The sequence below is a fragment of the Amblyomma mixtum genome, chromosome 2 (assembly GCF_055824585.1).
Source record: "Amblyomma mixtum isolate Tamu chromosome 2, ASM5582458v1, whole genome shotgun sequence".
Classification (NCBI taxonomy): domain Eukaryota; kingdom Metazoa; phylum Arthropoda; class Arachnida; order Ixodida; family Ixodidae; genus Amblyomma; species Amblyomma mixtum.
Window position 1 is genome coordinate 176,091,162 of NC_143013.1, and position 20,870 is coordinate 176,112,031.

Here is a 20,870-nt window from a genome sequence, read left to right on the forward strand (position 1 = left end):
ACTGTAAAGAAATATTTGCAGCTTTTATTTCGATTGTAGTCAGATTGCGGGCTTCTGCAGCTTGTGGGACAAGTGAACAGGGCAGATTGGTTTTCATGAGAAGGCTGTTGATAGATGTGCTTGTGGGGACAGTCACACCATTACCCTAAGTTATCAGCTATGTGTTGCAAAATTTGTAGTTTACAGCCTTTCCTGTCCTAGAACAACCGAGGGTAAAGTGAGAGGGGTAAGTTTTCTTATAAAAGCATTTGATTTTATATTTTGAAACATTCTAATAGAACACCTCTAGAGTTCTCGGCAAATATATTAAAGGTTGGCGTAGAAAATTTTAAAACTGCTTTCTGATCGTTCTTTGTGGTGACATCGAGGAGAAAAAACTGATATTTCAGAGCATTTATTCGCATTTTTCTTCTTTCGCAAAATTTGATTTTCAGATTTGGCAACGTTCTGAAAGATTACTTAAGCTTTCAGAAAGTATAATACGATTGCGTATTCACCCCACAGAAAATGCTTTTCTTTATCGATTTTCATGGTCATGTCGAACAGAAAGGAAGGAGTTTTGTGGTGCTTCGGCTGTGTTTTTCTTAAGATAAGCTGATGTTTAGGTTTATGTAAATTTTTCGCAAAACGTGTGAGGCATAGAAAACAAAATTTTCCGTCGAGATCACAAAATGCCTCTCACAAAACTCGGACTGCAAGAAAAAACTCGAAACGCGAAATCATTTATTCCTCGCACTTAATAGATTGGAATAACTTGCCATCACACATAGCTACTGAGGTTAACGTAAAATCGTTTCAGCATTCGTTAAAGCAAACCATGTACTAACAGATTTGGTATTTTTGTTGTATTATGTGCATTTCCTTAGTATTTTATTCTGCGTTGTTTGTTGTGTTTTTTGTGTACATCACTAGCTTTAATTCATTATTACGTGTACTTTGTTTCAAGTGCCTGTGCCATATTTCTATGCTTGTATCCCCCCCCTATGTAATACCCTCGCACGAGGGCCCTTAGGGGTATTGTAAATAAATAAAAATAAAAAAATAAAGACGAGTTATCTTTTTTTGTGGCTAAAGGACCATTCATGAGTGAGACAACCCACTTCTGACTGGCCAGGCTATTATTCCAGATCGGTAAAGGGACCAATAAGCCTTTAAATTTTAAGTATTGTATTTTGCTGGCAGTCCGAAGTGGCGCAGCTCGTTAACAGAAAGCCAGATGTGTCTAAGAAAATGATTTCTTTCATATTTGCGAACGCAACATGCCCTTTATTCACTTTTTGCAGTACACTGCCTTGAAACAATGTCACTGTTTCTGACAACATATAACTTGCCATCGATGCTATTGTTCTATAAAAGTTATACATTGTTTTGTGAAAGCATTGCAAGTTGAGTGTAGTGCATCTTCATTGGCATATGTTTAGGTGATGCAGGACACGCTAAACGAGACGTGTATTGAAGCATACATACAATGTCGCAAATTTCAACTTTGCATGTATTTTTCTGCTGCATAAATTGCGGCCACAGCAAGCATTATATTTTACAACCTAGGCACTTTTTTTAAAAGACCGGGTTTTGGTCTTTCCAGAAATGTATACCTGCAGCATCTGTCATGCCAATGCCAGCACAGTGTAACTCTTCCTCAATCATGCTGCCTTGCATAAAAATATTAGCCAGTTCAGCACCAAGTGCCCATATCAGCATTGCTGCAAAATGTTCCGCAAGATCGGCCCACTTTATAGCCACTTAGCCTGTGAGCATACGAGGATAAGGGATTCGGGTGAAACCGCTGCCATTGCTGTTGCAACACAGAAGGTTGACGTTGTTTGCACTGTGGATAATTGCATTCAAGTTTCAAAGGATTACATGTCGATTGTAGCCCATTTAAGGTGACACATTCTTCAAGGCATGGAAGCGAAGTGCCCTTTTCCCAGATGCCGAAGAACATACAAGAACAAAGAATCATTTTCTTCATATATGTCTCGTTTGCATGGGCGAGACATTCGATGCATGCCGCTTCCTCTTGCACAGATGTCGAACCTTCCATCAGCTGCAGTTGCACACGACACAGATGTGTCTCAGTTGTACTAGCCAACAATAGAAATGGCGTCAGCCATAGAAGGGGAGATATTAGAGGGTCAAGCAGCTTGGTGCGAAGACGACGCAGGAAGCAGCAAGCAGGGTGTGAAGGAAGCATTTGCTAACTTGTACATCAGGCTACTCTCTGAATGTCATGTGCCTTCGCGCACTGTCCAGATTATTGCAGAAGATATATGATATTCAGACTGCTAATCTCTGTGCAACTGCCTCCTGTTCAAAAGACAAACTCAAGAGTGCAGGTGTAGGCAACCAGGAAATTAATAAGATTGTGGATGATGTCGTTAAAGTAGATATAATCGCTAATCTGCACAAGGCACCTGATGGAACGTTTCGTTCCCAACATAGTCGCGCATAATTCTTTGAGCAAGAACTGCACTATGTAGTGTCAGTTGCTATGGACCTAGGAAAGAACGGTAAGGGGAGCAGTGAAGTCTTTCTGTAAATGCAGTTGTTTAATAACCTTGTCTTTCCACGTTTTCCCTTTGTGGATATATTGTTTCAAAGAGGCGTGGCAGGGAAGGCCGCTGCATGCAGCAGACAACCTGTCTCGAAATCAAAGTTGTATGATATAAATGTGGTCTTGTAAGTAAAGCCAAAACCGATTTGTTTTCCAGGGCCATCACTGGAATAAACCCAGCCAGGGGCACGAAAACTGAGCAGACAAAGAAGAAACAGCACTCTCTTTCACCAAACATCGCTGCACTCATTAGGGAACTTGCCGAGTATGGCTTTTAGTGACATTTTATTACTTCTCGTGCTGAATTAGACAGTTAGCTGCATTTTAATTAATCACGAATGGAAATAAGCGTTTCAATAGTTGTGGTTTTGCTTGATGAGTGTTAATGATGTTCTTTATTACTATTTACGAATCACTGTTTACAATCATGTCATTCCATCACAGAAGCAGAATATAAAGAGTAGTTTAAAGTATTCCTACGACACCTCATAGAGGCAATTTCAATTAGCCCTTTTTACGCAATATTAGAAAAAGTATTTCACATGTTTGCTTTGTTATGTCAATGAAATAACTTGTTTTCTTCTTAAAACTCTATGGCACTCTACGATGTCTCACAAAAAAAACAATGATGGTAACAGGTTCCTACGCCGCAAGGGCACCCTTGACCAATGAGCGCCAAGCACCAGGCAATCGGTCATCCCTGGTCAGACGGTATAAAGAACATTGATTTCTTAAAGGCAGTAATGACCTACGAAATGATTTGTTCCTGAGCTATTTGGTCGTTCTAGATGCAAACTTCGTACACAGCCTCGTGACCTGCTTTTACTGTGTGGCGTTTATTAGCTGGCTATAGTTTTATTGCATCAATATTGGCCTAGCATGGTCCAAGGTGAATTAAGGGTCTGCTACAAGAACAATTTAAACTAAGCAAATCGAGAGTTGTTCCATCAATTTATTTGTTTTCTGCAGCAAGTATGCCATCTGTAAAATAATTTTGTGGACAATAAAGAAGGTGTCGAAAAAGCAACTGATATTTCCTGCTTTTTTATTGAATGTTTCTGTGAAACAGCAAAAAAATAATTCCAACTATGCAGGAAATATATATATGGAGAACAGAAATTAATATATATTTTCTGCATTTTTCAGAAGCTTTCTGTTCGGTGGAAACATATTTGTGTGAAATCACAAAAAACTTGTAAGAAAAAAAACAAATACTCACAGAAACTTTCTGTGCGGTGAAAACACATTTCTGTGAAATACAGAAAATTACAGAATGTTTCTGCACAATGAAAAAAGATGTTTTTGTGAAATGACTGAAACGTTCTAGAACGGAAAAGAGATAATCACAGATATTTTCTGGCAGGAAAGCTGCCAGACTTTTTCTGTTATTTTACACAAATTTTTTACAGTGAAAGCGCTGAACTCACAACTAAGGCTTTATTGCGAAAACCTGGTTATATAAGGCAGGCATAATACATGAAAACAAATTGAACAAACAAAACTACACAATGATAAAACTAGCGTGCGCCCGAAGCCCAAAATCTGCCAAGAAACGTGATCTCACTATCACTTAAAGCAACCGAAGCCCCGTTGCTCCGTTGCGATGAAGTCCTGCCACCACGGTGTTGCTGACAGTTTCCGATCACAACTCATGAGGATAAAGAATGCCAGCTACCAAGATGCAATGGTGAACGAGGCTTGCTCAAGATTACTTAAGTGCTTCAAGCGACAGATGGCCCTGAATGCACCACTCAACAGTCCGGAAAAAGAAAACAAAAGCACCTCAGTTGTGCCATATTTGCACCAGGTCTCCCACGGACTGAAAAATGTAGGAAAAAGGTTCAACGTTGATGTATTGCCGTCTGCTCCTGTCAAGCTTAAACAAGTGTGCGCTGCGATAGAAAGGAAGAAAGTGTCGAAAAAGAAAAAAGGTTGAGGTGTCGCGCACACGGATCCGTCTGTCAACGGCCGCACGTGTGTCGTCTACAGCTTTCCCCTTTCCTGCGGAGCCCGCTACATCGGACAGACCGGCCGTTGCTTGAACAAGCGTTTGCAAGAACACAACAACAATTTGGATAAAGGGCAATGACCAATCCTATCTTGTTACTCATTGTAAGGGGTGCGCAGTGATGAAAAACAAGAAGAAAAAGTGCACTGCTTTGTTAAGTCAAGCAAAGGTGTTGTATTCTCACAGAGATGAAACCACGCGGGAAGTAGCAGAAGCATACTTCATCGCAACGGAGCAACGGGGCTGCGTTAGCAAACCTTCGGTTGCTTTAAGTGATAACGAGATCACGTTTTTTGGCAGATTTTGGGATTCGGGCGCACGCTAGTTTTATCATTGTCATAGTTTTGTTTGTTCAGTTTTGTTTTCATGTATTATGCCTGCCTTATATACCCAGGTTTTCGCAATAAAGCCTTAGTTGTGAGTTCAGCGCTTGTCCTGTCGTTGCCTTTACTCTTGTCTCTAGTCTTCTGTGCGCTGTTTTTCAACCATGAACCTATACCAACTCGCCCAACTTAACGTTCTCCTAAATATACGGTATCTTCTATTAATATTTTTGTTACAGAGAGGAGCCCCTATTCCGGGTCCCATTCGCAATCAACGCTGCCCTCCTCCATTGAACCAAGGCCTTTTGAGTCTTTAGGTCTTGACAGCCGAGCAGGGCCGCTTCCCAGTCCTCTCTGGTGGGGTTGGGGTTAGGGGGGGGGGATAGATGGGTTGATTGGCACGCCCAAACCATGCGGAAGGTGTTAGGCACCTCCCCACAGAAGTGGCACGCGCCTTCAAAAGATGTGTTGAAATGCTTAAGCACCACCGGGCATAGTACAGTGTTTGTGAGAATTTTGATGAGGAGGCGTTCGTCGGCACGATCCAGTCCTTTATCAGGGGCCGGGTAGCACCGGTGCTCCTCCTTGTAGTAATCGGTGATGTGTTTCAGTGTAAGGGCAAGATTGCCTTATTGGGAGCAGGCTTCCAAGGACAGGGAGATAGACCGTGGAGAGTGCGCGGGCGGCCTGATCGGCCTGTTCATTTCCCTGGAGTCCCTGGTGAGCGGGGGCCCAAATCAGGCTACGTGGAGTTGGATCTTCGTATCGGCAGCTAGACTGCAGTATGCGCCAGGCAAGCGGGGGAGCCCATCCCAGCTCACACTTCCGACAGGCCCCTCGTGAGTCTGCGATGATGTGTTTCGACTTGGGATTAGTGAGAGCCAAAGCAATGACAATCTCCTCCGCGTGTGTTGCGCTGTAGGCTTTGAAAGTGAGCCCGTTAACGGTGTTTGGGTAGTATACAACTGTAGCCGTGTATCACTCCCCGTGGTGTGGACCGGCAGCGTCCACGTAATGCATGTGTTGTGTTGCGTAATGCAGTATCGCGCCAACGCTTCCGCGCGCGCCTGGCAACGTCCGCTATGGTCTTGTCTGGACATATTGCGAGGGCGGGGTTGGACCCGGAGGGAGCGTCTCAAGAGTTCTGGCACTCTCTCTTTCCTCCGTGGGGTAGTTGTGTTTGATGTCCAGCCGGTCCAAGAGACGGCGACCGGACGTGGTCTGTGCATGACTTGGATAAGTGGGCTTTTCGATGCTCCCGGAAGGTGTTCGCCACGCCCCGGGCCAGAAGTCTCTGGTTGGACGTGGCGACCGGGAGGACGAGAGCCCGCTTGATGACTTTCCAGTGGATTACCTCCAGTTGGTCATCATCGTGTTTGCACACGTGCAAGTAGGGGGTTGTGTACAGGATTAAACTCGTTACGAAAGCATGGGCAACCGCACTGCATCCTTGCTTCGTAATTCGCCCCGCTTGTTGGAGACCCGGCGAACGATGCGGCCCACCTGGTCTCCCACCATGCGATGTTTGACCAGGGTGGCGTCAGCCCTGCATTGCTGGTGTATGAAGAGGCCAAAGACGCGGATCTCCCAGGTCTCCCGGATTGGTCCCGAGGGGAGACTGATGCACAGCGGAGCTGGGTCCCGGGGGGAGGAACGTACGTGCACCAATTCCGTTTTAGCTGGGACGCACTGGAGTCCGCAGTAGGCCGCGTCGTCGTCGACTAGGGTCGCCGCTGCTTGCAGGCAGGATTCCATGTGGCCCAGATTACCTTGCGTAGCCCACACTGTAACATCCTACGCGTAACGAGCGTGATGTACCCTAGGGCAGAGAATACAACTTGGAGGGAAGATGAACCACTGTCAAATTGAAGAGGAGGTGAGACATGACAGCGCCTTGAGGTGTTCCCTTCGAGCCGATGGTGTATGGCCCTTGTTCCGCATCTTGTGTGCGTGTATAGGCTTGGTGGTCTGTAAGAAATTGTCTTGTAATAGAATGTTTTGTGGCCACAGTTTGTGTGACTGAGGTGGTCCAGGATTACTTCGTGTTTGACGTTGTCGAATGCGCCTTTAAGATCGAAGGCCAGGACCATCTTGTCGTTGTGGGAACATTCTACAGGATCTAAGATGTCGCGGTGGAGCTGCAGAAGTATACCCTGTGCTGACTTATGAGGGCGAAAACCAAACATGGTGTCCGCGAAAATGCGCTGTGTTTCGAGAAAATCGGAGTATGTCGCGCACCATCGTCTCCATCAGCTTGCCGACAAAAGAAGTGAGGGAGATGGGGCGAAGGTTCTCCCCATCACTAGATTTGCCCGCCTTCGGGGTAAAGGACACGACAGCAGACTTCCAGTCGAGAGCGAGAGGAGTCTGTCCGCCCCAAATGCTATTGAAGCATTTGGGAAGCATGGCTAAGCTGCGTCGGGAAGGTTGACCAAGAGCTTGGCCTTAACCATGTCGCGCCCGGGTGTAGTGCCCCGATTCATTTTGCGTAAGACCACCCGGACGTCATGGAGCTGGAACGGGGCGTCCAGCTCCGTGTCCTCTTCGCCTGCATACAAGTACGCCGCTGGCCGGGGGTCCTTAGTGGTACACAGGTATCGGTCCCAGAGCGTGTGCGCTAGCTGTGTTATCTTTCCTGTAAAGTTGTGCAAGGCCCTATGTAGGTGGCGCTGGGTTTTCGTGCGTGTTTGTATTGGATCGATGAGAGCGCGGAATAGGCGCCACGTGTTGCGGCCAGACATCTGGCGCGCAGCCGCGTTGCACCGGTCCACCCAAATAATGTCGGCTAGCTATGTAGCATATTCCGCTGCCAGTTGTGTGAGTTCGAGGATTCGTTTCTTGAGGCGTCTTTTATGTTTCTGCTTCTTCCATCGTTTGGTGAGGCTGAGGCGGGCCTCCCAAAAATGAAGTAGGTGGTTGTCCACGTTCGTTTGTGTTTCTGTGAGCTGTACCTGTTTTCGTGTTGTGTGTGTGTAGACGAGCGATTTAGAACAGGCGTCGTAACCCGACTGGAGGGGGGTATACGGTAGTCGTCCAACCGGAAAGTCGTCCAAACCGGGACACGAGCTTGTTTTGGTGGGCGTTTGAGACGCATGTATATGGTTGTATTAATTATACAGTGATGATTGTCAAGAGTATCCTCTGTATTGAGCCAGTCGGTATGGCGTATGCTGCGTGTAAATGTGAGATCCGGGCAAGTATCTCGTTGAATCGAATTGTCGACACCTGTTAGGTTGGCGGGGCCAGTGTGGAGGGTGAGTCAAAGTGTGGAAAGAAGTACCGCAAGTTTCCTCCCACGCGTGTCCTCCCGGGGGTACCCCCATAGCCTGCTAGGGACGTTGAAGTCGCCGACGATCAGGAGGGGATCCCTTCCCACCACATGGATGGCTTGTGTGAAAATTTCATTGAACCTGACGTTCTTAAGTTTAGGTGACAGTAAATGCTTAGAATGTGTACATGTTGGTCAGACCGCTTTAGAGGCAGCACTGACACCATCGTGTGTGGGAAAGGCGGGGTTGTGGGGAGCGCGACCACCTGCGCAGTATATGGCTTGTGAACAAGTATACATGTCTGCGGGTTGTGTTGAAATGTAGTGTAATTTGTGTTTCGCACCGGCGCCGGGTTCCTGAAGGGCAACCACGGTGACGAGGAACTCAATGATCTCAAGGTAGAGGCGTAGATGAGTCCGCTTCTTGCGGTTCTGGAGACCTCGGCAATTCCACTGTGTTAGTGTAAGCGGCTGAGTTGTTATTGCTTATCACTTAAGGTTGGGGGCAATTTTCGGAGGCGGAGAGTGGGGTTACGTTGTTAAGACTCCCCAGTCCGCTAGTGCCCGGCGCAGACGTGCAGGAGTCTTCCGAGAAGTCAAACTCATCGGGACTAACTCTGTTGAGCTTTAAGGGGCGGTTATCATCCCTGATGGGCCCTACGCTTTCAAGGACGCGCGGATTGTATTGTATACATTTTCAGATAATGGCAACTATGGCCCTACTGACTAGGTGCCCCCGCGTCGGCAGCCATTATTCGCCGCCACAACATAGAGACGGCCGAAGAAGTTGCCATTGCGCTTGCTCGCGTTGGAACGAAAACAAAATTCGTAGTCAGCGATACTAGAACTGCCATATGGAATTTCATGAAAGGCAGAGCCTCGCCGGAAGCGGCGAGGATCCTGGCCAGCAGAGAGCTGACCCGCAAAGTCAGTTTAATATGAACCCCAGCGCACGCGTCGGTTCCGGGCAACGAAGCGGCACACGAGTTAGCCCGAGCTCTCTACTTCCGGGTAACCCTGGAACCGCCGGACTGTTGGAAGCTCGAGGAGAGCGCACAAACCTATTCCAAAATCGTTGAAAGCTATAGACTAAACAGGTAACTGGTGCCACCACCGCATAATAAGCTAAGTAATAGAGAAGCGACCGCATGCCACGCGCCTGCAAGCCGGAAATTTCGTTAAGCCAGAATGGGCCTTTCACGTCCTACCAAGGGAAGACGAAAACGATCTTTGTAAAACGTGTGGGGAGAGGGGCACCCTCGACCACATGATATGAGAATGCGCCGACTCCTGCGGAGTCTAAGAACATATTCATACTAGAGAATGCAGGGAAGCTTTGCTGCAAAGCGAATATCCCGCACGGCAGAAACATGCTACCCGCCTGGCGGCTGAGGCCGCGAGCAGACAAAATCTCTTTGTTAGCCTTGAGTCGCGGAGGCTCCGGCCCCCGTCCTCAATGCCTGTATGCCGGGGGCGGGGTGTAGTAAGCGGCCTCCATTTCATGTGGAAATAAAAGTTGTCATCATCGTAATCTGTCTAGTCGGCTTTCTACGCTCTGCAGAGCTGACCATAACCGATGAAAATTGGTTTCAAGGAAATGAAAGGGCAAACCCACGTTGGTCTCTGAATGTACCTAGCTGCCAGGGTATGTAATACGTAGTCGCAGTTGTGGCTAGTGCAGCATTCCAGCTCTCAAATTACGTTTTTGCATACTTAGGCTAGGTAACAATGTGTCCACGAATGTGTACGGAGTTGCACTGCACCACTTGTATATACGCATAGCTATATAACTCTGCCTTCTTGTATAGGCGTACCTTAGTTTGTGCCTTAAGATAGGGCTCTGGGGCTACTGCGGGTTCTTCGTTCTCTGTGTGCACTGCAGAGATATATCCCTGCTGCCATTCTTTCTGCTTTCAAAAGCCTGTTCTCTGGGCTGACCGAAAACTGACGTTGTGCAAATTCTATCAGTGGTTAGCTTAATACATGCTGCGGATTCAATTGGGAATTTGGTAATTGGTCGATACTTTCATGCCTTTGAAGTAACTCTCCTAGAACTGTTAATAGTTCTCGTTGCGCTTTGGATCGTTTTGGTCACGAGGTACCCGCTGACAGGGCTGAGTGATCCGATCACATTGTCTTATCCGGCTTTCGGCGAAGAAAATGTAGGACTTCAGCTCATAACCCCTTTAGATGTGGAGTTTAGAACTTTACTACGTCCTCTGCCGCTACATTCTATTTACTGCAGCTTTGTCGTCTTTTCGTACTTGCCTTGATCTTTGTATTGTGTACTCTCCTGTTTATTACGCTAGGTAGGACTCTATAGTTGCTTAGAAATTATAGCGTGTCCTACTTCCCAAATGAAAAAAAGAACCTAACTTACTCAATTTGGCGTTCCAGTGCTCCCATTCCGGCACCTAAGTTGTTACCGTTTACTTTCGCCCCCGAAATGACTTTAGGTGCTTCCCAAGCTGACTCCGATTCTTTTTTTCTGGTGCGTTATCATGCATCCCTCCGAGTTAATTTTGTCAGTGGTGTATTTCAGAACGTTTTCTTCGATTCTACATCTGTGTTTACAATGATCCATAACAATAGTGCTACAGACGGGAGAGAGAACAAGAGACAACACCAGTCTGTCGCGCTGTTATGGGTCACCGTGAACACCAACTCGCTTAACAACCGGTATTGCGTTTAGGAGAACACATCACTGTCATCTGCAATTCTTCGCTCCTTCCTTTTGTTGCCAACAACTGCACCGCAAAACAATAAGCCGACCCCACAAGCACTCTACGCTTCCGTAGGCTGATATAATACCTGGACCTCTCGTAGAAAAAAAAATGTACTGAATTGTATTTATTGTTTTGCTGAGATTCACACGGCTGATGAAAGCCGTGGCTTCGTAACCTCATGTCTAGTAATGTCAATGAAATAGGACTTGTGCAAGAATACATATCTTTGCACTTCACTGCCCAAGTCATTAGGTATTTTGCATTTATTCAACGCAATTTTAAAATGACATTTTCTCAAAAAGCGTCAGGTTTTTTAGCGCATTATGCTCAGCCAATGGTTTTCTGCAAAGTTATGAATGACAGCTTTGCTGCCGAGTGTAACTAGACCGATCTCAACTACAGTCACCTGAGTGGCAGGAATCAATAGAAGCGATGCGGTCTACTACTGCGGTGACGTGCACGCTAATGAGCGTAGTGAAAATGGCAGCTTTACCGTGGCACCAGAGCATTCGTGATCATTCCGTGCGTATCCGTCACGGTGATAAGCTCGCTCGCTAGTGCCGCATATACGTATATACTGTGAGGGCAATACTTTTGACGTTTCTGCCGGCACAGAACAAGAGCGACATTTCTTACGTCTCGACGGACAGCATTTCTATAGCCGCGAGAGATTGTTCCGCTAAGAGAAGTGGAACGTTTCTGACGTAGCCATGTTCAGCATTCTCGGACAAAAATTTTGAAAATTGAAAAATTCTACGACACTGTTGTGGAAATATTGAAGGTAACGATCTATTCTTTTGATCGGTAGCAAAATTTTTCATTTGAAACGTAATGATTCATTCTTCTGTAGCAAAAAATTTTTCTTTTGAAAGGTAATGATGCATTCTTCTGATCTGTAGCGAAATGTTTCTTTTGAAGTGTTTCCATCGATCGCACCAAACAGTTAAGACTGCCATGGAAAACCAGTGGGAACATTTTTGACGATAGGAAAAATGTTAATAGAAAAAAAAATAGAAGACTGCCGTCGGGTGATCTGCGGATATATTGACTGTTACGGTGCTATCTTAGACGATATGAAAAAAATGCGTTCCTGAACTGTTTAGCGCTCAAAAACGCTTTTGTCCGGAATTGTTGGGTATGGAAAGAAAGCGCTTCTGTCGAGACCACGTGATCGAGACGTTAGAACTGTTCACGAAGCGAAACCTTTGAGACGAGCCTTTGCGAGTAGCGGCTCAATGACTTCCCTTAGTATGCATATCGGTATGGTACTGGCTGAGCATTTGGGCGATTCCTGCACAGAAGTCATCTCATGCTCTCTGCTTGCCTTGGTGCCGGTGATGGGGTTGTTGAACTGGTCGTACTGCTCGGAGAGGCAGCGGGCGCCAGTGACGAACTTGCGGTGTGTCTCGCGCGACCACCACTCCACCAGTTTCCCGCGCTCGTCGTAGAGCGCGCCTGTTGAAAAAAGGTGCTCGAGGTTCTTACTGCAGAACATACCGAGGAGAGAAATGGGGCGTTCGACTACTGATCCAGGAGCCTCAAGCGCATGAGATTTTCTTTTATGACTCAATTTCACAGTAGAATTCGAAAACGTACTGATTAATTTATTTATTTAAATACCCTAAGGGCCCGGCTGGGTATTACATAGGGGGGGGGGGGGGACAGCAAATAACACAACTACTCAAGCTTCACTTCATGCATAATACAGATAGAGAACAAAAGAACTAGGTGTTAATTATCAAATTCGGTTTTTTTTATACATCGTGGGCATGGTGCACTGGGCAATAAACAAAAATAATATGTACACGCATACGGCAAAGCAGGGGCACAAGGCGACAAGTTCAAACAGACGACAATGCTGCGCCTGATTCAAGAAATGTTAGTAGCGCTGAACGGAAAGATGATGGTTCAGTGGTAGCTACAATGCTAGCAGGTAAACCATTCCACTCCCTTATAGCCAAGACTAACGGGGAATTCTGATATTCCTTTGTGCGGGCGAAAATTGTTTGAATTTTATGCGCATGGTCGGTTCGAGATGATATGTGATGTGCTGCTGTGATGTGCCTCCGTGCAAAAGATGAATGGTTGTAGTAGAGGGAGTGGAACAACAATAGGCGAAAGAATTTGCGTCGTATGTTGAGGTCCAGAAGATTTAGAGACTGTTTTATTGCAGTAACGCTCTGAAATGGAGAGTACGACCGTAAAATAAAGCGTGCTGCCTTATGTTGCACTGATTCTATAGAGCTACATAAGTTTTCTTGGTGGGGATGCCATACTACCGAATAATATTCCAATGATCACTCATCCCCGTTAGTCTTTCTTGGCGGATTTCGTATATAGACACATCACCTTGTTTTCTTTTGTGCCCGCCAGTGCAGCAGCATTCACCAAGTTGCCATATTTTAAAGCGTCATTTGTGAATCGCGTATTACGTGATGAAGAGGTTCTCGCTTGCACTGCCCGCTTTCATGAAAGAACTGCAGACGCTGAAATGCAGTTATTTGCATTCTCACACGGTAGTGGCTCTCATAATTAGGTTACAACAATCTATAGCAATGACATGTGGTTTATCAAAACAATGGACATTCAAGTCCAATAGACGGTTTGAACTTTTGTCTATAAAGTGTATAGATATTTTATAGACAATCCCATAGGCTTGTCGATAGGCAATAAAAATTCTATAGACAATATATGTTTGTATGGCCACACACTTACAGTGGAATTTTGTCATTAGACAGTCTAGAGTATATGAGTAGACGAAAGTAAATATTTTTAGGAAGCTAATACAGTCTATAAGAAGCCTATGGACCACTATAGACCATTCTGATAAGGGGATCTACTTCAGAAAGTATACAGTGCCAGGCTCGGATATCTTTCAGCCGGAGCCGAGGTCCCCGTAAATGTAATCTTGGCATTCGGGCTTCGGTTCCCGGCCGCAGGCAACGGTGCGTTGTCCAATTTTTCGCACTGGTAAACGTGTTTATGTAGCGCTAATTTTTTACACAAGAAAAAGAAAGCGAGTCCCAGCGCGGCCGCAACTGCTGTTGTATCTAGTAAAGTACTGCCGACTTGAGCAAAGCAAAGCAAAGCAAAGCAAAGCAAAGCAAAGCAAGCAAAGCAAGCAAAGCAAGCAAAGCAAGCAAAGCAAGCAAAGCAAGCAAAGCAAGCAAAGCAAGCAAAGCAAGCAAAGCAAGCAAAGCAAAGCAAAGCAAGCAAGCAAGCAAGCAAGCGTTTGATTAGTCTAGATATGTGCAGTCACCATTTCTATTTTTCACAAGGCATTTAGAATGTTCCAGTTTACAGAACTTTACGCCCCAAGGCAACCATGCCACTGGCGTTGCATAGTAGTAGTGAGAGGGACGTCTAGATTTTAGGACGAGTCTTTATAGGGTGATCGCTGGCCGGTGTGTGTGTCCACAGGAATTGTCCCACCCTAGCCGTCTACCAAACTGATGATGTCAACAACATGACGAAGTATGTCGTAATACAAAATTAACTGTCACGCTTTAGCTGTCAGTGAAAAACTGATGGCGTCATTAACATCACGTAGCATGTGGTAACGCGAAATTATTCAATTAAAATCAATCAAATAAAATGTAATCACAATGAGTAACAAATTAATTAAATAATCAAAACTGATGACGTCAGTGCCATTGCAGAGCATGACGTATGACAAAATTAATTAACTAACACTATTTAATCAAAAATTATATAAAATTAATAGAAATATTTAACAAATAAACTCATGAGGTCATCAAATGGCATATGTAGTAACCGGAAATGTTCTGTGCATGCACGTGACGTCGCCTATGACGTCATCACCATAGTATATTCAAAGAGCGCTGACCGCCGTTCCGACTCGACCCTGACAGCTGCCGGCGCATGCGCCTGACGTCACATATGACGTCATCACCACAGTATCAGGGGCAGCAACAGAGGCGGAAATGGCTTTCGCCTCATCGCACTTTAGTAACAACAAAGTGCCCCCCAGAATTTTTTTATTTAACCGCGTTAGGATTGCTGTCGCCAGCGCCGGAATTTGATTGGTCAAGCGTTTATGCATTTCCCTCGGATGGGAATGCAGCGTTCAGTTCAGGTATCGAGCCTGTAACCGGATACTCAGTAACAATACAGCAGCTCCGCGACAGCGGCGAGTTATGAAGTTGTAATGGCAGCCGCATTCTTGGCGGGTGTGACAGTTCAGTGAAAATTGAGTGACAATTCATGAGTGAAGTTTAGACCCCGCATCCGAGCAGGATAGGTTTTTAAGATGAAGACTCAATGAACCTAGGCGTTATCAACACCTGTAAGTCCAATGAAAAACAAGGAGTCTCCCATAGGTTTTCAGGGGCAGAAAGTAGACTGAGGTTGAAAGGAACCTCGCCCGCTCCACTAAAGTACCGCGGGTGGTTTTCATGGACAGTATATAGAGTGAGGTTGTAAAGGACAACCTCTCCCGCTCCACTAATGTACCGCGGGGGAGGTTTTCAGGGACATTGAATAGGTTGGGGCAACCGAAAAGGAAATAAAAATAACATGCCCCTGCCTGCACCGTTTACACACAACAGGCTTAACCCAATTGAAAAGTAAAAGAGGAGGCCCGTAGGCAAGTTGTAATTTGACCACCCGTGGGTGGAAAAATAAAATAATAGGGAAAATGCTACATTAGCGACCCACAGCCGAGAGAGCGGGCCCGGGGAGGCTCCCCTGACCTCCCCTGGGAAGTAGCGGAAAGGGAAATGGGACATGGGAAGGGAATGGGGACAGCGAGTTTTTTGCTCTGATCCTTCAATTATCTCGACTCCATTACTGGCCCGCCTGGCCAGGGCAGGGAGAGCATCGAGATTGCCCAATGGTGCGGCCCCACTCACGGGATGCCCGACCACCCACCATACGCAACGGGCTCCGACCGTCGGAGACAGGAAAACCTAACACGGGGTCAGTAGCTACCTGGGGCTCCTCATCGCACACTAGAAGGCCTTTCCCACCTGCCGGCTACTAGCCGTCGAAGGTGTTTCGCGGTTTTTCGGACACCGGAAGTATGTGTGATAGTCCCGAGCCAGTGGAGGTCCAGAACGTCAACGGCCTCGCGGCCTCAGAACTGGTCGCTCCGGGGGGTCCATCTGTGCTTCCTACAACCATCTATGCACTTATTTCCTCTCCTAGCTTACTCTTCTCCTACTGAGGAGAGAGTGTTCAAGGCTGGGCGACCGGGCCACTAACCAAGAACGTGGCTTAGGATGAGATGACCCGGGCCTACTCCACCGATACTCCACACATCTTCGGTTTTCCCCAGACTCTTACGAGGCAGTACTAAGCCCTCATCCCCCAGCATCCCGCAGGCGGTTAAGCCTGCGGCCGGCCGTAAGGCCGCTTCCCTGAGGCGGCGGTCCTCAGAGCCTGGCCACTATGAACCCCCGCGCGGACCTGGTTTCTCCGTAACCAGCAACCGACGCGTCGGTAGCCAGACTTGCACGCCCCCGCGCGCAGAGGAAGGAAGGTAGCATGTATTTGAAAACCTTTTGGCGTTTTGAAATGCCTTCCGGGCCGGATTTCGTGGGTCCAACCTGAGTATAAACCCAGGCCTGCCTCCGCTCAGGCATCGGACCTCACGTGCACGACTGGCCCTCACAGTCGTCTGGGAGTCGCTGCCACTCCCATTGGGGGTTTGCATCCCCAGAGGATGGGTCCCGGCCATCCCATCCCCACTGCTGGCATTGCACCGAAACAAAGCCTAGTAGCCGAAACTACACCGGCCCGTATTCGGTGGCGGGGGGGGGGGGGGGGGGGGCCACGAGCAGGCTGCACAGTCAGATTTCCCCCCGGTTTTCAGGGACAGTCGACGCTAGCCTGTACATAAAAATTTTCCTAACCCCATCGGTACGGTATAAATCTCTGCCACATGATGACAATTTCTTTCATCGCTGGTTGTGCCATTGAGTAGAATACTGCTATATTAGAGGTGATGTGCGGGCTAGTTGGTTGACGCAAGGGATGAGGACGTAGAGAGAAGAGGATGGGCACAGTGGTGTGTCGGTCCTCTCCTGTCTACGTCATCGTTCCTAGCGCTGTTTCATCAAACCATTATGCTCCTCAGTTAAAATTTTTCCTTCATTTTCATGTGCATCAGTGATGCAAATATGAGACAAAGGTGGAACGCATGACCGGAAGAAACCAAAATCAAACAGAAGATCGTGGCACACACAAACAAGATTATTAAGCTGATGATCGTCCCCTTGTCCTTTCCAATGCAGTGGCCTCACCTTGCTCTCCGAAGCCGTATGTCAGCTGCTGGCCCATTATGGTTCCCAAGGCGCCGAAATTGATTGGTCTGTTGAGGGAAGAATATTGTGACCGACAATCAAGACGTAGCCTGTTTCCTTCGGTCACTACTCTAATTGTTCCGGTACGCAAGGAACAATCAGCGACAGCCCAGCTTTTGTTGCGAAGGTTTTACCCTTCAACACAAAATTTAATTCTATAATACTAACGTAAAAGTCAATACTGGCTACAAGAAGCCCTTGAAGTGGTTTAAGGGGCCCTCAGCCCCTCTTGACGACAAGAGGGGCTTTGGAGAATGTATACATGGTTAGGAACAATGTATTCTTAAAAAAAAAAGATTTCTCTCTCGAGCAGAAGCAAGGGTAAGTCTTAGTGTACATTTTTAGGTTTTCCTTCCTGTCCCCTTCAACACTGATTCGAGCTCCCATTCCGTTCCACTTGCGCCACCGAAGGCATCACCACGTCCTCTTACACCACAGCCAATGCTTTTGCGATAGCGATTGGGCCCCCTGACTACTGTTGCGACCCGGGTAGCATGGCCGGAGACCGGTGATGGGACGAGGAGGATGGGAGACTGGGTTTAGAGGAAGGTAACGAAAAAACTTTATACACTTATATACATTATTTACATAGAGCGCCTGAGAAAGACTCTCAGCGGAAGGGAACGTCTTCGTCGACCAGAGTCGACTGGAGCTAGCAGGCTTCTCTCGGCCACACTCACAGCCGAGTTAAATATGGTTCGGATTCCCCAGATCCCTGGCTGGGGAATAATGTTCGAAGAGCACTGTCCAATCAGATGGACCGAAGGGGACGTGCGTGTTACCACCCACGGCAAGGCAGGTGCGGGCTGTTCCACTCTCTCGCAGCTGGGTCGATTGGAAGGGGGAGATGCTGACTTATCCAGCCCGGCTGGAAAGGAATCTTCCGCAGTCTTCAATTAACAGCCAGCGTGACTGGCGCCGCCACGTCGCCCCCGTTTCCGCTGTGGTTGCTCTAACAATACCTCTGGCGCGTCTCCTGCCTTCGCCGTTGCTGCCGTGGTCACCTCCGCTCAAGGAATTCCGCTGCACTAATCTACTTATGCTCGGAGGGGGGTATTCCAAGCACCCCACTGCACCACCGCCGTCGCGAGGTCGTCGGCCTTGTCTACTGTTCACGGTAGCTGCTTGATCGGACCCACGTGGTCAGAAGTACGGTCACGACACTACCTAGAGCGTTGGTGGAGGTAAACGCGGGGCGCTGACGTAATGTCTGCGCAACATCACGAGCAGTATTACGTGATAGAGCAGTAGTGAGAAACTAGAGAGACGTTATACTTTGCCATTACGTTTTCATGCGCTACGGGCAGCTTTGGACTGTGTAACTTGGCTCTGGATGCACTTCAAAAGAGTGCAGTCAATCCGCCCAATATCTGAGCTCAGAGGAATTGAAGGCGCCTCTATGTTATGCCTGAGCTTTACCTGACTTAAATTGGGAGTAAAATACAGATCTAAGAGCACTTTTATGGCAGGGTTTTGAAAAACAAATTTCTTCCGATTGTACAGATGAGTGTGCATAAAGATATCGAGAATATTGCAAGGTGGAACTTACGGGGGCATGTCCAGTATGAAAAACGGGAACTGGATGTAGTCGACTGGGAGAACTGAAGAGCAGAGGAAAATAACATGAACAGGAAGATCAGTACGTTTGGCATGCACAACAGAGAGCGCTTAATTCTTGGCTCTGAAAGCGCGTTCACTTTTGAAGTGAAGAGGTGGAACATACGCATATAGTTTCCCAGTAGACTGTAGTGCATCACGGTCGCCGGGAATTGTGGAATCCACCTGACGAAAACAAAGGACCGAATTTTATGATTGAGCGACACGTGCTTAAGCCACAGCCTTAACCTTGACCAACCTAAAATGCGTACATGCAATGTTCACGTGCGGTTAGTCACAGGGTTTAGAAAGCGGCAGTTACCAGATTTAACAACCGCTTAAGAAGACAAAAACCTTTAGAAATGAACAGTCTAAAGCTTTGAACTTCGTAGTTAATTATATGTGCCAGCAGAAGACAGCCATATAGGCCTACCACGATGTGTTATTAGCGCCAGCAGAAGTCAGCCTAATAGGCCTACGACGATGCGAATTTGTTTTCTTATTTGTGTTACTTATTTACAAAGTGCTTATGTCAGCTAAAGGGCGTAATCCCAAAAAGTAATTTTAAAAGGACAGTACTATATGCACACACGCTGAACACAAAAAGGCAAACAAAAATACCAACCATGCTGACACCACTCTTGAGTCAGAATATGAAAATAACGTGACCACGTGGCCTTAAAAGGAACAAAAGGTGCTGCTAAAAATGATGGCTGTGTTTTCTGTTCTCAGTTGAAAACTGTTTATTAATGTCCCTTTTTTTTCGCCTTGGTGGGTCCTTATTGTTGCACTAGTACATTTTTTTTGCGTCCTTCTCTTGGTTCTACAATGCACATGTTCCTTTAGAGCGTTATACATTGAGTCATCTGTTTAAAGTAGTTTATAATAAGATTCTTTCCATCATATTACCTGTCAAATAGCACCCTATTTAGGATGATTTATGAATACATAAATAAATTCACAACAGCTTCAAGTTCTGTTGTATTCTTTCTTGTTTCAGTTTCGTTTCTTTCAGTGTACATATCGTCATCGTCATTCAATATGATTTCCTATATAAGTGGCTTCACTGTGACGAATAAAGGAGAGTGCTTCTGCATACTGCGCTTGCGTGGTCCGGTGTCATGCGTCTGGTCTGAACCAGACACCACATATTGGCGACGAGGATGGGATGATGAGGCTGAGCGTAGCTTCCAGCTTGTTAAGACAGCTTTTCTTCAAGCCCAGTCATACAAATGTTTAACCCAGACCTTGATGTAATTGTTACGACAGATGCTTCTGATAAGGGTCTGGGAGCCGTTCTTCAGCAACGCGATGGTGACAGCGTACGCACGGTGGCCTTCACATCACGTGCCCTGACTCCTGCTGAGCGGAAGTACTCCGCTGGGGAACGGGAGGCCCTTGCTTGCGTCTTCGCGTGCGAGCGCTGGCACGTCTACTTGTGGGGTAGAAAATTTTTGTTACGTACGGACCACCAGGCACTGGTGACGTTACTTTCAGCTGCCGGTACAGGACGCCGACCTTTGCGTATATCCAGATGGTCAGCTCGACTTTTGTATTATAACTTCGACATAGAGTACCAAAAGGGATCGCAAAATGTCGTGGCCGATGCGCTTTCACGCCTACCTCTTGACTGTGATTCGCAGCAGACGATGCAGGAAGAAATTGTGTCCGTTGTATCAGAGTGCCTAACAAAGGAACGGCTGCAGGTGGCCACTGCTGCAGACAGCACACTGCAACAGGTTGTTGTGCACGTGGTACATGGTTGGGCGCCTAGAAAAGCTTTGCCAGCAGAAGTAATGCCGTACTTTAACGTGCGGGAAGAGCTTTCTTTCGTTGATGGCCTTTTGATGCGCGGCGAGCAGGTAGTTGTTCCGATAATTAACCTCGCTCCTGGTTGGTTTTGCGCACGAAGGTCACCCAGGAATTTTGAGGACGAAGCAGAGACTACGTGATCTTTACTGGTGGCCGCGTTTGAATAAACAGGTAGAAGAAGCAATTCATTTTTGTCATATCTGCCAGGCCGCGGACAAGTCCGCTAAACCGTCGTTTGCACCGCTGCAGCCGGTGACGTT

At 46.9% G+C, this 20,870-nt stretch overlaps 1 protein-coding gene across 1 annotated transcript in view; it reads right to left on the minus strand.

Annotated features, from left to right (window-relative positions):
* The window catches only part of LOC149361716 (neprilysin-1-like), a 75,194-nt gene that overhangs the window by 26,585 nt on the left and 27,739 nt on the right, over positions 1-20,870 (minus strand). The window contains exons 14-17 of the mRNA XM_089568133.1: positions 18,926-18,984; positions 18,752-18,803; positions 17,143-17,210; positions 12,204-12,334 (exon numbers count right to left, since the gene is read on the minus strand). Coding sequence (XP_089424259.1) covers positions 12,204-12,334; positions 17,143-17,210; positions 18,752-18,803; positions 18,926-18,984 — 310 coding nt within the window. The remainder of the gene's footprint in view (positions 1-12,203; positions 12,335-17,142; positions 17,211-18,751; positions 18,804-18,925; positions 18,985-20,870) is intronic.